At 40.5% G+C, this 15456-nt stretch overlaps 1 protein-coding gene across 2 annotated transcripts in view; it reads left to right on the top strand.

The window, feature by feature from the left end:
- Window positions 1-15456, top strand: part of SKOR2 (SKI family transcriptional corepressor 2) — a gene marked incomplete at both ends in the record, with an annotated part of 35172 nt that overhangs the window by 7036 nt on the left and 12680 nt on the right. Inside the window, 2 exons of one of the 2 annotated variants that reach the window (XM_084252433.1) lie at window positions 8156-8221; window positions 8600-8698. In XM_084252433.1, coding sequence (XP_084108559.1) covers window positions 8156-8221; window positions 8600-8698 — 165 coding nt within the window. Of the gene's footprint in view, window positions 1-7995; window positions 8038-8155; window positions 8222-8599; window positions 8699-15456 lie in introns of those variants that run through there. The other variant, XM_084252434.1, reaches the window with a different exon arrangement.

Here is a 15456-nt window from a genome sequence, read left to right as displayed (position 1 = left end):
TAAATTCCAGGAGGAAGGAAGTAAAAGTATAGGCAGAATTGGGGTTCACATAAAAATTCCACAGCGCCTGGAGCTCAGGGCAATACAGTCAATAGTTATGTTAGTAATAACACCTAGTCATACTATTGATATATTACTAGTTCCTTGCTCACAATAATTAATTTGATACACATTCCCAGAGAAACTTGTTCCACATTGATTTTCCATATTACAGTTTTATTCTCACATTATTCAGGGAAGTGTGTAGGTAGTAGGTTATATCGTATTATTATCCTGTATTGAATGGAAGACAAGACTGAAAACATATTATTGAAATGAACACGTGTGCAGGTGAAGAACACAGTCTGTTAAATTTTTCTTGGAATCTTGCATCACAGGAACTTTATGGTAATGGTTCCTTAGCTGAGCATGTGTTGATGATGTTTGAAACACCAAAAAGTGTAAAAGAGTTTCTGTTGTGGGATTTAACCTGCTGTTCCTTGGGCTGTCCAGGCTTTGGGAAAGATGAGCTCATTCATGCTCTTCATATTGAAATGCACATTTGAGAAAAGTCCGGAGTAGGCAAGCAGTGGGTCTACATTTTGATATTAATGTATTTACTTGTGATCTGATCCCAAGAATCCATTCATTTGGAAATTACCAAAAATCCAGCTTAACCAGAGATATTCTGAACATTTAGAATTTGCTGCTTTGAAGTGGTAGTACTAATAGAATGTTTTATCCAGTATGTCCTGCTTATTAATGGAGATATTTCTCTCCATGTAACAACTGCTAACTTCCAGGTCTACATGATGCCATTCATTTGTTTATTTATTCAGTTACTCCACAAATACTCCCTAATGCCTATTGTGTCCGCAAAGGTAGTTTGTTAGCCTCCAGGGATTCAGGGATAGAATCAATACCAGCTCCCTACTTAAAAGTTGATTCCAGTGGTAAGGAGGAGATAGATAAACTATAATGCAGTATGAATACTGTAATAGAGGTCTACACAAAATACCATTCGATAAGGCTTACATATGTTCCTTTCACCAGTGTTTAATTCAATCATTATTATTAGAAAATACTAGCATTTTACTTCAGTACCTATGCAGTATAACAGAGGAATGAAATGTCTTTTAAACTACCCTGTAAGTCAGCATACAATTTTTTATTTGTATGATTTTTTTCAATCTAGTGATAATCATAAATGTAGTTTATCAGGAAATTTCTATGACCTTTCTCTAAACAAGTAAGGCTATAGATATATCTCTAAATGATCAATACTTGTTTTAACTGATCCCTAATGCAAATTCAGTTTGGCAACAATACTTCATTCCAGTTAATTTTTTAGTTCATCATTTTAATTAAGTTTCGCCTTCTTTCAGCCTTCAGCCTTATTGGTAACTGTTACTTTTCAGCAATTTCAGAGAGATTACATTCTAAAATAATTTTTAAAATCTTCCCTGCAAGTGGTCATGAGCCTTACACACAGTAGATTTCATACTTCTGTGTGATTAGAGGGACCAAATATGAAACCTTTAAGCAACCAAAATCCCCCCACAAACCAGTAGAACCTTTATCCATAGATCTCTTTAAAATTAAACCCATGCCTTAAAGCCAAGTCATATAGATTAGGGGGATGGTAGTTTGGTCAAAATATTACCTACTCAAAAATATAAATGACAGCATTTTGCTTGCAATCCCAGAGTAAGGTTTTGCATATCCATTTTGAATAACTTTAGTGAAGTTAAGTGATTTGAAATTGAATGCAGTGGGGTAAGCTGGTGAGACAGCTCAAAGCTATTGCAGGTCAAGGAAATCATGGAAAGTGGAGTCATCTCTCTTTCAATCCCTTTCATTGTAGACGCCAGCACCATTGCGCTCGGAGTCGGGCTGCATCTTGTTATATGTATAGAAGTTTTAAAATCAATTTGATTTTCACTGGTATGATTCTCTAGTGTACTTAATATGCTATGGACGGATTTCTGAGAATAGTAAGAAGCAGTTACACTTCTCATGAATATATAGCAGATGAGGCACTGTGATTTATTATTCCATTCTATTTCAGAACATGCTTATGATTTTTTTAAAAAAGGAAAAGAAGAAGAAAAATTCTGAAAAGCACAGGCCAGTAGGCCTGAGTTATAGTTCTCTCACTAGATGACTTTGGGTAAACCCTTTGACTACTCTGTGCCTTAGTTTATCCTCCTGTGAAATTGGATAAGACTCCCATTACTACCAATATTTTTATGAACAATGAATTCTGACCTCTTTCAATATATATATTCAAAATTAAATAATCTCCATATTGCAGATCCAGTTTCTTTTTATTTATGAAAAAAAATTCCCTTCTTACTAATGACTTTTTTTTAAAAAAGTATTTGAAAGTCAAGGAGAGAGATAAGAACAATGAAAAACTCTGGGGGGGGGGGGAGTTAAATAACATTAACAGGCAACACAAGTTCTAAAAATCAAGAGAATTCTAAATGAATTCCAGATTCACTAATCAAAAATATTTGATATACTGATTCAAGCAGCAATGTGTATGTAACTCACAATAAATTTTGATCATGGACTGTAAAGTTTGCTTGAATTCATAGTTTACTCTAATGCCACCAGTATTAATCTTACTCTTGATCCTTTTTTTCCCTAATGGAATTAATATTTGGTTAGTTCATTCTATAATCTATCTTCACCTGTGGTAGTGATTTCCTCTTCTGTTCTGTGACCTTACTGAATGTGCCAAGTGTGAGGGAATTTAATGTAGAATTTTACAACAAAAAAAAAATTAGCAAAAGCCTGTGTCCCATTGATAGAGGAGAAAATTATTTAACCTTGCTTTCTGGGTAATTGGTTTTTTAATGCCTTAATGCAAAGTGTTTTTAAAATCTTCCCTAAACCACATGTTGTTCTAAATTTTGCTTATTCTTAAATGTACTAGCTAGACTAACTGTAGATTAATTGTGGCCCTATGAAAATTGTGCCTTTAAGGTAGATTGTTAAAGAAAGAGAAAATTTAAAAATTCCAGAAAATCTAATTTAAAGTCAGATCACAAGATTTTAAAATACATGGCAGTTAAACATGTATAAATGGATCCTCTGTCTCAAGGAGGCCTAGCCCTGTGCAGGGTTTGTTGGGAGACCTGAGGGCATGGCATCAGTGGCAACCACAAGCAAAGACTGAAGTTTCCAGAACCGTTCATGCCTTCCCTTCCAGGATGGGCTTCTCTGCACCAGAACACATATGGTAGCACAGGAGTCCCCGCAAACTATAGAACATCTGGATGCTAGACTAAAATTTTCATTCTTCATCCAAATAATAGAATACTTGTGTATCCTTTGCATAGACACAAATCCAAACCAAAATAGTTAAATTTAATCTTGAGTGTGAGATTAAATAACATTCTTTGTTTCTATGAAAGGAAACACTTTCTCCAAATATTTTCTACCAAGTGTTGTCAACCACAGTCCTGGGGCAACACAGAGGCCCATTCAGTGATAAGCAGTTTGCTGGTGCCTGGGGCTGCTGGTAGGGCAGCGCTTGGAGTGCTGGTTGCAGATTTGAGGGAGAATTTAAAAGAGAAATCACTAGTGAAGACCAGGAGTAGGAAATCAAATAGAGAGGGAAAGGAAAAGGAAGGGGAGAGAGTTTATCTCCATAGAAATGGGTGAATGCCAAAGTTTTTGCTCTTTATTCAACTGTCAGGCATTTCATAGTGTACGATGCATATGTACAGGGTATATGAAATAATGATATTATTCACTGAATTCCAGGTTAGTGTAAGAAGAGTGATAACCACTTAATCAGCTTTTCCTCCTAACCCATGAGCAGGCATCTGACCTATTCATCTGGCTCTTAAAATTAAATGAACTTTAAAATGTGCAGTACTTTTGGTGTTGGAGACTGTGATTTGTACATTAACTAATATTTTCATGCATTGGTTGAAATTCAGTGCTGTAGGTTTGCTTGTCTCTGAAATTTTCAAAATGTCAGCTAGGAAAAATAACCAAACATCACAAACTTCCCCAGTAAATTGAGACTATAGAATGAGTCAGAACTGAAAGTGAATCAAAATGTGCTTTTTTCAGTCATTGGATAAGTCAGTGCTTAAAAACCTCTTACAACAACCCAGGACTTGCAATACCATACATTTGTATTTCTTTCCCAATCCAAACTCTTTCCACATTTGTTCACAAACCAGGTTGATTTAAATTCAGTGCAGCAAGATTCTTGGAATTCATCCCTCCCTGGGGTAGATGAGGTGGAGGTTACCTGTCCAGCAGGGAGTCCCTACCCTCAGCATATTTTTGAGTTACAGAAGACCAGACTAGCATAGGGGAAACACTGGAATGTGGGGTACAAAGTGTCAAAGTAAGGACAACAGACAACAGCACTTAGCATTTCAACTCAGGAAGGAATACAATAGATCAGCAGCATTCACAGAATTTGGGAAAGGTTTTACAAAGAGTAGAGATTTGGCATTTTGATTTTAGATGGAGGGAGAAGAAGAAGGAGGGTACCTTAGGCAAGAGAAATGACATAAGGCACAGCCAGGTGTGAGAATAAATACCCAACTAGAGTGAAGGGTTTGTTTTTGCTGATAAAGACAAGTTGACTCAGATGGGACAAGGTGATGGGAGACCCTGGAGGCTCTGCGGGAGGAATTTAGAGTGGATTCTGCAATGTGGAGCATGGGGAGCCATTGCAGGTTCTCAAGCAGAGGTATATCATGATATTTCTAAAACAGGCACCCTTGAATCTGCTGGCTCTTTTAGGGAGCTGTTTTTCCAGATTTTTGTTCTAACCTGGGTATTAGAGTCTCCTCTTTTTGCCAGTTACTGCTCTTGTCTGCTTCAGCATGGCATAGTCTCACATCCCTCCCTCTTGTACTTCCAGATTCAAATGGCTGTGTGAGGGCAGAATCAAAGGTGGGGGGAACATCGGGGTAGAACATTCTTCTGGAATACTGGGAATGCCTGATGCTGGAGGACCCTAGAGGGTCCATGAAAACAGGACCATGTGGTTCCTGGCTCTCTGGCCTCCTCTACACTCAACATTGCCTGACCTCCCAGGGCCAGCAGGACTGATGGGCAATTGTGCTAGTCACAGTGATTGGCCCAGAGAACGTGAGCTTGTGGGGTGCTGATGAAGACATTTTCCTGAGCGGCTGCTCCAGTCTCATCAGTCCACACCCCGATTACCCTTTACTCTTGAACTTTAAACCAACCAAAGATTTTCTTTTACAGTCTGATTTAAGATATGTTTAAAGTCAGGCCTTGACGATACATGTTTCTTCCACACTATAAGTTTCTCTCCTTTAATGCTGCAAAATTAAGATCTCTATATCCAGTCCACCTTTTTGCAATGCTTTTTTAAAAGGGGAGAAACCAGATTGGGAAGAAATTCATTCATTCGTTTTGGGAAAGTAAAATGCATCTAACCTGATGGAATATTTATAAAAATTGGAAACTCATTGTCAACTAAATCTCATTTATTTAATCTAGTATTAGACTGCCTTTTTTTTAACCAGATGGAAAACATTAGCAGTAATAGTGAACAAACATATCCAGGCTCCCAGAGGTCATTTTTAACCACCATTAACAATCTGGTTTCACAGATTAGTAATATACAAAAGGCAGCGGTCCAGTAAAAGATACATAAAAGGCAGCTGAAGCTTCTTTGCCCCTTATTTACCTAACATTTAGCTTCTTTAATAAAGAAAAAAATGACATTTGTGAGACAAGTTGTATCTTTTCAGCACAAAGGTGGTAGATTTTACCCAGAAGTTGCAGCAAAATATTTGTTTGAAATAGACACTGATGCAAAATATTAGTAAAACCTCCACAAAGCTGATGGAAAGAAAAGCTTATTATTAATGTCATCAGTAGATTTGCCTGTGGTTAATGTAGTTTCCATTTACTAGCTATTTGTTTAATGGTGTCATACCTATGTAAACCTCTTAACTGTGGAAAAGAAATGCATCTTTGTGTATCATATTTTAATTTTTTATTTAATAATCTAATTAAAATACAATATATGATAAAGAGTCCATGCAATATGGTCATGAATTTTAAAAAAATCTGGTCTGTAATGTGATAAGAACATGACTTCTAAAGTTGCCTATTCAGAAACAAATGATCTCATTTAAATCCTTTTTTGAGTGATTGGGAAAGTTGTAGGATAAAACCTCATTATGCCTGTAGACAGCGCAGATATGTACATGCTCATTTCTTCTCTTGTTCAGATTTCATACCATATGTATGAAACTTCTATGCATTAACTGAGAATAGACATAACTACACATGATGTGCATTTACTTCCATTTCAAAATACCATTATTTTTGGTTTACATAATTATGATTTTTTTCAACCTCCAAGTTACTCTTCTTTCAGATACTGGTATTTTATAAGAATTATACCGAGGTCAATATTTAAAAGACTTCACAGATATTTCCTCATTATGTTCATATTATATGGAGCAGAAAAAAAAAGGTACTAACATTCGAGAGCCTGTAGAGAGAGATCACATCCAAGATGAGCGTGAGAATGAAGTTGCACAAATATGATCTACATAGTAGAGAAAATCCTACTGGGGATCCATGGATATTATTGTCCTAGTGAAGGGGAACTACGGAAAGTGCCTTCTCCCAGCTATACACATTTGGGGGAATAGTTGCATATATGTATAGTTACATATAAGTATTGTATACACAGATATGCACAGGCACACATACTTCATCAGGTGGATTGCAGAACTGCTGTTTATAATAGCACATTGGGGATTTTCCTGTCTGTCCTTGATACCGTAGGCCCCTGCTCTGGAGATATTGTTTCCTTCTTTGAAGAAATTTTACCTTGACAGTGAAATCTCCCAGTATTTCTACAAGTGCTTGGGGCTATTACATTCCATTTCTTGCTGAAGAAGGGAAATGAATAAATAGTGAGGAGAGAATTGAAATGATACATTCTGAACTGTGCTATAATTTAGAATTTACAAGCTCCTGGGGTCCCTTTCATGACAACCAGACACTTTATTGAATACCTGTTATGTGTTCACTGTGCTGGGCACTGGGCATGCAGGGAAGGCTATAGCAGGCCACCTAGTAGAAGGGGAAGGTGGGTAAGCAAACTGTACCAGGAACCAGAGGAGGCTGCTAAACCAGTGCCAACCCACCCACCCCACCCCAGGGAGGAGGGGGGAAATCCACAGAACCTCAGAGCATCCTTGTCTTTAGATAGAAATGAAAAGCTTAACTAAATTATGTGACTAGTTGAAGATATAAGATTGAAACCTGAAAAAAATTGGATTAGCTGAATGATTGAATTTTTTAATTTATTTATCTTTTCTGATTTATGGAGACTCAGTTTATGAATGTAGGTAAGTACGTTTTCTTAGACATCATCATTCGAATTAGCACATAAGCAAAATAGATGGAACAATCTAAACTTTATCTCCAATATAGTTTCTATGGGTCAAAGGCAATAGTTAAGAAACTATCAGTGAGTATGTGAATGTGACAAAGTAACATGAGATAACTTCACATCTCTGTCTTAGATTGATGTCTTTTCTATCAATTAGGAAATTGTCAATTATTAATAAGTTATTAGGAAATCACTATCAATTATTAGGAAAGCACTTATAATCACTTATAATCACTCCAGGCTTATAATCACTCCAGCTCCCAAGGACAACAGAAGTCTTCTCCTACTTCTTTTTCACTGCCCCAAATTTTGGCATTCCAGGAAGGGGAGAGGCTTCAGCTTGCATGGCTCCTAGGGAGCCTTCTGGTTAGTTGCTGGCTTTTTCCCTTCTAGAAGGAGTGGAACTCTGAATTTCTGCCAGAAGTGTTGATTGTTTACAACTAAGTTTGTAATTACCTTCAGCAGAAAGGATGGATCCTTGTAGGAGTAGAGCTAACTTTGGGAACCTGCTTTCAGGGAGCTGCCCTCACAGGCCAGGTACCTTCACCTTCCAGAGGTGCCCTCACCTTCTAGAGAGCCCCACTAAGGTCCAGAGGGATTATGCACACATAAATGAGGATAACATTTGGTTATGAGGACTTCTGCCTTCAAGCTATGTTAAATAAGCTCTTATGCAAATAGTAAAAGAAAACGAAAACTTTCAGAAAATAACCTACACAAAACTGATTATTTTTTCTCTCTTTTTTTTTTAAGGTGAACACACACAAGAAACAAATTCACCTCATTCGCTCAAAAAGGATGTAGAAAATATGGGGAAAGGTAAGGAAGTTTTAATTCTATAGAACTTCTCTTAGCTTTAAAAGACTATAGAGATAATAGGAGGATATTTTTGTTCTGCTCCATATTTTAAGCTTGACAAGCAACATATGAATAATATATGGACCATTGGGTGGATATAATTGAGATTAATGCATACATATCAATCAATACATGACACTGTAATATAATACTTTAAAATAATATATTACATTGATTTATATTCATGGATTTCTGCACAAAATCTATCCTATGTCTATGCAACACTTTTTAAACTGGTAAAATATTTTGTCTTATAATAATAAATTGCCATATATAACAGTTCTCTGGAGAGTTATTTGTAAAGATTAGTAAAATGACTCTTCTTTTTTTCTTTATTAGAAGAACTTCAGAAGGTTTTATTTGAACAAATAGATTTACGGAGACGACTAGAACAAGAATTCCAAGTCTTGAAAGGAAATACATCTTTTCCAGTATTCAGTAAGAAATCACTTTTGTTTCATTACTTTCATGATACTTGATAAGATTTCTTTTATTAAGCTTAAGAAGATACTTCTAAGTATTAAGTGACTATATACAGTACCCCATGGCCTCTGTTTAAATATTCAGAAATTTTGGCCTCTTATTTATGCTGAGTCTGTGCAGCGATAAAACTATCTTACAAAAACCTTGTGGCACTATTGTTTTCTTGTGTGTTTATGCATTTTCGTTTATATTTCAAATATATATGAAAATATACTATTATCTAGGTAGGTATGTTTAAATATTTAAGTGTATTTAGATTATGTATTTTAGAGCAAAATAATTACTTGGGTTGTTTTTTTTTCTTGAAAGTAGGGAGGAAAAGGATTAGTTTTTATTCTCCAATAATACTGGAGAGCTACCTCATGCTTAAAATAGATATAAAAAAGATTTTAAATAATTACAGGTGCACATACCTATTTTAGTCATTTAAATTAGTATGATTTTAGCAATTTTGGGTTCTTGGTCTATAGTAAATGTTAAAATTCCATCATAAATTTAGAGACAGATGACACTGTGGTGTAAAAACTGTTGGTTCTACTCCCAGAGTGTGGCAATTTCACACTTTATAATAGGTGTCCAGATTTCTAAAAATCACAGCTTTGGGTCATATTTGGACAAACATCCCAGTAGTATTTTTCCAAACTTTTTGGAGTTTCATTTAGTCATAATCCCCTCACCAAAGAAAGGGAAGCTGGGAAGAAAGTAGCATGTGAGCTTATATTTCAAATTCTATAAATTTAATATTAAATTTCTGGACTTTTTTTTAGTACGTCAGTATGTCCCTTGTTATTAATCCAAGCATCACAAAACTCATGTTGGTTTCTGGTGCTAAAAGTCACAGATCTGAAAGAATTTTTAATTGTGACAATTTTAATAATTGTGCATGACTGCATTCATGATGGATTCTCAAATGTAACTGTCAGCACAACAGAAAGGTGTGCCCTCTCGGTAGTGTTTTTGACTAGTACCAGGTTTTCTGTGATATGTCAAACTGAATCCCAGATATGTCAGAGCCAGGTGAAAATGAAGTGAGAGCTCTGACTGCAAAGAGCAGTGGGGTCTGCCAAGTTTGTGATCCTCAAGGCCCACCTGGGAGGTTTGGAATTCAGGGTGCTCAGTATTTTGAATTCAGAGGATGCCTGCTGAGGCTTCAAAAAAGCTCTAGTTGGGCCTTCCTGGTGGCACAGTGGTTGAGCGCTGGGTTGCGAAGCTGCCCACAGCCTCCGTAGCGCCGGTTCGATCGCCGGCTGTTCCCTGGCCCTGGAGGAGGGTCCCACATGGCGCGCAGACCTCTCCTGCCGCCCGCTGCTCCCCTCAGCAGTGTCCTTCGGTCCTTCTGCCTGCTCTGCTCCCTGCTCTGGCTCTGGTGAATTCTCTCACCCTCCCGTGCTTCTGACTGTACCCAGTGCTTGTATAAATAAATCAATAAATCTTTAAAAAAAAAAAGTTCTAGTGGTGGAGGGTGGACAGTAGCTTTTGAGAGGCTATTGGGTTCCCCAGGATATTTGTAGCTTCAAGAGAAAGAGACACATTAAAAAAGCCCTTGAAATCTTTAAAAACCTGGTGCTTCCAAAGGATCCAGAAATCTCTAACTTATAAAACAGCAATGAGCAAGCCCTGAAGGATTTGTTTCCCCTTTAGGCTGACGCTTGTCTGACCACTGAAAGCTGCTTTCAGATCCAGCAGAGTACTGCCAAGTCCCGGGAACCCCTCAGGTGCTCACCTAACTCCTGGTGCAGCCAGTGTACTGCGACTAACCATTAATAAAAACTAATCACTTCTAAGGAATTAAATAAGTTGTAATAATTTATACATTTTCCTTATTAGCTGCTCTGCCGTAAAAACGTATCTGGTTTCCTGTTTTTTAAAAAATTAGGAGTGTTAGTACAACGAGCCAGTCTCTATCCGGACCTATCATTTATCCCTTGATCTGAATTAAAATAAATGTGATTGCCAGACATATGAAATACTTCAACCAAACAACAAATTTCCCTCTTTTTCCTCTACAATCTGCTCTGCTGACCAAGGAAGTGGCATGTGTGTGCCCAAGTTTGAATAATGCGTGGTTTAGACATACCACAAAGAGGCAGTTAATTTCACACCAATGAAAACAGCATCTGCACATGATGTGCTTGTTAAATAAATGCAGGAGGCCATGAGGCTGGCGGACAGATTTAGATTGACTCAGATGCAAAAGGGGAAACGCAACTTTGTAAAGCCACCTCAGAGGAAGCATAAAGAATCCCACCAGGGTTTGCAGAGCTTTTTACTAGGAGGTGGACAGACATTCAAGTCACGATGCCTAAACTCAGTCCACTTACAACACTGTGTAGCCTGTGTTGATTAGGGATCCAGGCTCAAGAATCAAGCAGACCCTAGCTCGTGTGGGAGTCCTGCTACTTCCTGCTTGCAGGACTTTGGAAACCTTAAAAGTGGCCAGCTACTTCCTGTCTCCAGGGAAGATGAGAGGACTAAATGAAATGGTTCTCGTGAATTGCAGCAGACGTCCCTAGCCCAGGGTAAGAGCTCAGCAACAGCTGCTGAGACGATGGTGCTGATAAGGAAGCAGGAGCGGGAAGAGTGAGCACTGAGCTGTAGAAAGCATTTCTAAAATGGGTCCAACTTTCTGCGTTTCTCTTGGGCTGCTTGTGGTTCTGAGAGTTAATGAGGACCGCAGGGTTGAATCCCGGGAGTGGGAGGGTTAGGGTAAAGAATAGGAGAAATGTCGAGGAGGAAGGATAATATAGGGTATCCTCCTATACCCTATATTATTATAGCATCCATCCCTTTGCTGTAGCTTTTCATTCAGGAGGAAGGCACAAGTCTCCATCTTGGGAGGCAGTGGGCGAGGGGGAAGAACAAGCTTGTCTCTACCTACTGGGACAGAGGCTTCCAGAACAGCTCTCCACGAATACTTCTGCATGACCCTGATGAGGAAATCCAGGGAGGAGAAAAGAAGATAAAACAGCAGGGCAGGGTCTCCCTGGTGGTGCAAGGGGTTAAGCACCACACTATGAAGCAATCCTCAGCCTCTGAAGCACGAGTTCAATCCCCGGCCAGCCAGGGAGCAACCCACGTGGTGAGGCAGACCTCTCCTGTCTCGCCCACAGCTCCCCTAGGCAGTGTCTTCGGTCCATCCGCCTGTTCTGCTCCCTGCTCTGTCTCTGGTGAATTCTCTCACCCTCCTGCACATCTGGTCTATACCCCAGTTCTAGTATAAATTAATAAATCTTAAAAAAAAAAAAAAAAAACCAGCAGGGCAAAGGAAGCATTTAGCTTTAGGGTGGGGGCAGAGATGAATTGTGGTTAGTAGTGAGCTGAGGGCTCCAACTTTGGACACTGACTCTCCCACTGAGTAACATTAGGCAAGTTACCGAACCTCCTTTTCAACTGTAAAACAATACTACTACCTTCCTCACGGGCTGCTGAACGAGTGAAATGTAATAAAATGTTTAGCATAGTGACCGATCCATAGTCATGTGGGTTTTTCTGCTCATACCATTTTAAAGTTTGTTACTTATGTTCCTGCAGGGACTTTATAGTAAACTAGCTGCTATTAGAAGCCAGGACTTCTACAGATTTTATTGGGCCGTAGTTTAGAATTGTGGAACAGGCAGTGAAACTTGTTTTGAGACCGGACCATAAGTCTAGCTGACAAACTGGATAGGACATGAGAAGAAAGGTGTGGAGGGCGTCTCCAGGAAAAGCAGGTGAAATGTAGAACAGAGAAATAGGTATTTGGAGGAAAAGGGTGAGAAGAAGCTTCACCATCATCAAGGTCACTCTAAGGGCAGCAGGTCAGACGTTGTTCAGTGTCAGTCATGTTCAGTTGGTCAGGAGTGAATGGTGAGGGAGCCTGCCTCCCAGAGGCCACCGTTCCAGACTCCTCCATTAATGACTGGTTTCATCTGCAAATCCTGAAGGCACTGGTGCCTCCTCATTGTGTCCACCTTCTCTAGAGAGTCGCTTCTGGTTCCTTTCTCCTCTGATACCCTATATTATTATAGCATCCATCCCTTTGCTGTAGCTTTTCATTCGTTGTATTTTCTTCCCACTAACCATCAGTGTAGCCTAAGGGTCGAGCCCAGAACCTGGGACTTGTAAAGATTGCAAGATGAGGGCCTCCCCGGTGGCGCAGCGGTTGAGTGCTGGGCTGCAAAGCTGCCCGCAGCCTCTGCAGCGCTGATTCGATCCTTGGCCACCGGGCGAGGGTCCCACATGGCGCACAGACCTCTCCTGCCGAGCCCACTGCTCCCTTCCGCAGTGTACTTCGTCAGTCTGCCTGTTCTGCTCCCTGCTCTGGCTCTGGTGAATTCTCTCACCCTCCCGCACTTCTGACTACCCAGTGCTTGTATAAATAAATAAATAAATCTTATAAAAAAAATTGCAAGATGAGGCAATGAGTGGAGCTCATCCTCACACTCTCCATCTCCTGTGTCCCCACAGCAGGGCACCCAGGGTCCTCAGTTTTCTTCCTCACTCTTCCCCATCCGTCCCTCTCTTCTAAAACTTTACTTTTGACTCAAGAAGTTACAGTAAGTTGTTGTTGCAGATCATATGTGTCTAATTTAACTCCTGACTGACTCTTAGAAGTCTGCAGAACTGAACCACCCTGCCTCTCCACTTATTTCTACCTCGCCTGCTCAGCTCCACTCACCTGCAGGCCGCCCTCTCTCCCCTCACTTTCCACCTCTGCAAACTGTGCTCTAATTTGGATGCCTCCCCTCAGCAAGGTCCCCTCATCATACAGGATATTCAAGGTCCTCCACCTCCAGGAAGTCTTCCAGCTCTCACAGTAAGGTACTCTTTGCTGAAGTCCCACTGTGTTTAGTTCTAGTTCTCCAGGTGTGTTGTGGGGACTCCTCCCCTTAGTTATTTCCCACAGGCTACCCACCTTTACCCCGAGGCTTTGTAGATAGGTCCAGGAAAGGATGTTCTTCCCTTGCTGCCCACACAGCACCTGGCATGTTGTGGGCACATAACATACTGTCAGTAAATGGTTTATATAAAGTTTGGTATCACACTCAAAAAGAATAAAACTGACAACAGAGGAGATTGGCTCACTAACAACTGTTGGATACAGGAAGTGAGTGAGGACTCCTGAATCCTGTCCTTGGATGTGCAGGGATGAGGATCCATGGCACTGGAGAGAGCAAGGTGGAAGAACTAGCCATTCATGACAGAGAAGGCCTCACCTCTGGGGCTTTATGAAAAACCCAAGCTGTCGATTTTGACCATGTCATCATTTTAGATTCTTTTTCCCCCTCTCATCTTTTTTTTTTTTTAAGTTTATTGATTTAATTTCTCACATCATGGCTAATTTTTGGACAGCATTTGACCTCTCCCCTTTAGCATTTATGTATACTCTCCCAATTTACTGATAAGGTCACTTCACATTACAAACAAGCTACATTCCTCTGCTGGAATATGGTTGTCCCTCATCTTTCACCTGTCGCTGTCACCGATTTCATTCTACATTCCGTAGTTTCCATCCTTCCTTCCTCTCTCTTGCTGGAGGAGGAGGCGAAATGAAGGAATTCTAAAACACTGTACAGATCAAAAGTCTCAGTAGTTGTTTATTTTTTTTTTAAGATTTATTTTATTTATTTATTCATACAAGCACTGGGTACAGTCAGAAGCGCAGGAGGGTGAGAGAATTCACCAGAGCCAGAGCGGGGAGCAGGGCAGGCAGAGGGACCGAAGTACACTGCTGAAGGGAGCAGCGGGCGGCAGGAGAGGTCTGCGCGCCATGTGGGACCCTCCTCCGGTGGCCGGGGAGCAGGTGGGGATCGAACTGGCGCTGCAGAGGCTGCGGGCAGCTTTGCAACCCAGCACTCAACCACTGCGCCACCGGGGAGGCCCCTCAGTAGTTGTTTAAAAGTGATGTTAACAAAATAAAAAAAAAACTGTTTTGTTCTGTTTTTTACTTAGCTGATGAACCAGCTGAAGCTGGTGGGTCTGCTTCCACTGGTCCCAGGACAGTGGTCTGGATACTTTTATTTTTTTTGCACATAGAAGAACAGGGGTGTGGGGAGGGGGTGAGAGGACTCACCAGTGACAGAGTAGGGAGCAGAACAGGCAGATCTACTGAAATGCACTGCTGAGGGGAGCAGCGGGCAGGACAGGAGAGGTCTGCGGCGTCATATGTGGGTCAGCTCTCTGAACGGGGATTGAACTGAGGCATAGTGGTGTAGCGCTGAGACTTAACCCCTAGCCCACCAGGGGTGCTTTTTAGGTTGTGTATGTGTAAAGGCGGGACAGGACACAGTGCAGGTTTTCTGATCCCATGCAGACCTGGTAAAGGAGGAGTCAGAGTCCTCAGTGGGGCCTCCCCGGTGGCGCAGCGGTTGAGCGCTGGGTTGCGAAGCTGCCCGCGGCCTCTGCGGCGCCGGTTTGATCCCCGGCTGCTCCCCGGCCACCCGAGGAGGGTCCCACATGGTGCGCAGACCTCTCCTGCCGCCCGCTGCTCCCCTCAGCAGTGTACTTCGGTCCTTCTGCCTGCTCTGCTCCCCGCTCTGGCTCTGGTGAATTCTCTCACCCTCCCACGCTTCTGACTGTACCCAGTGCATGTATAAACAAAACAAACAAACAAACAAATAAATAAAACATGCCTCTATTTAAAAAATAAATAAATAAATAAATAATAAATTACTTCAGAGTCCTCTGATTTTTTGCAGGTCTTTTATTGGGGTTCACCAGGCAGGGGTGCTGGG

This window comes from Talpa europaea (assembly GCF_964194135.1).
Source record: "Talpa europaea genome assembly, chromosome: 13".
NCBI lineage: Eukaryota > Metazoa > Chordata > Mammalia > Eulipotyphla > Talpidae > Talpa > Talpa europaea.
The sequence above is the reverse complement of the archived record's forward strand: the minus strand, read 5'-3'. Positions and strand labels throughout refer to the sequence as shown.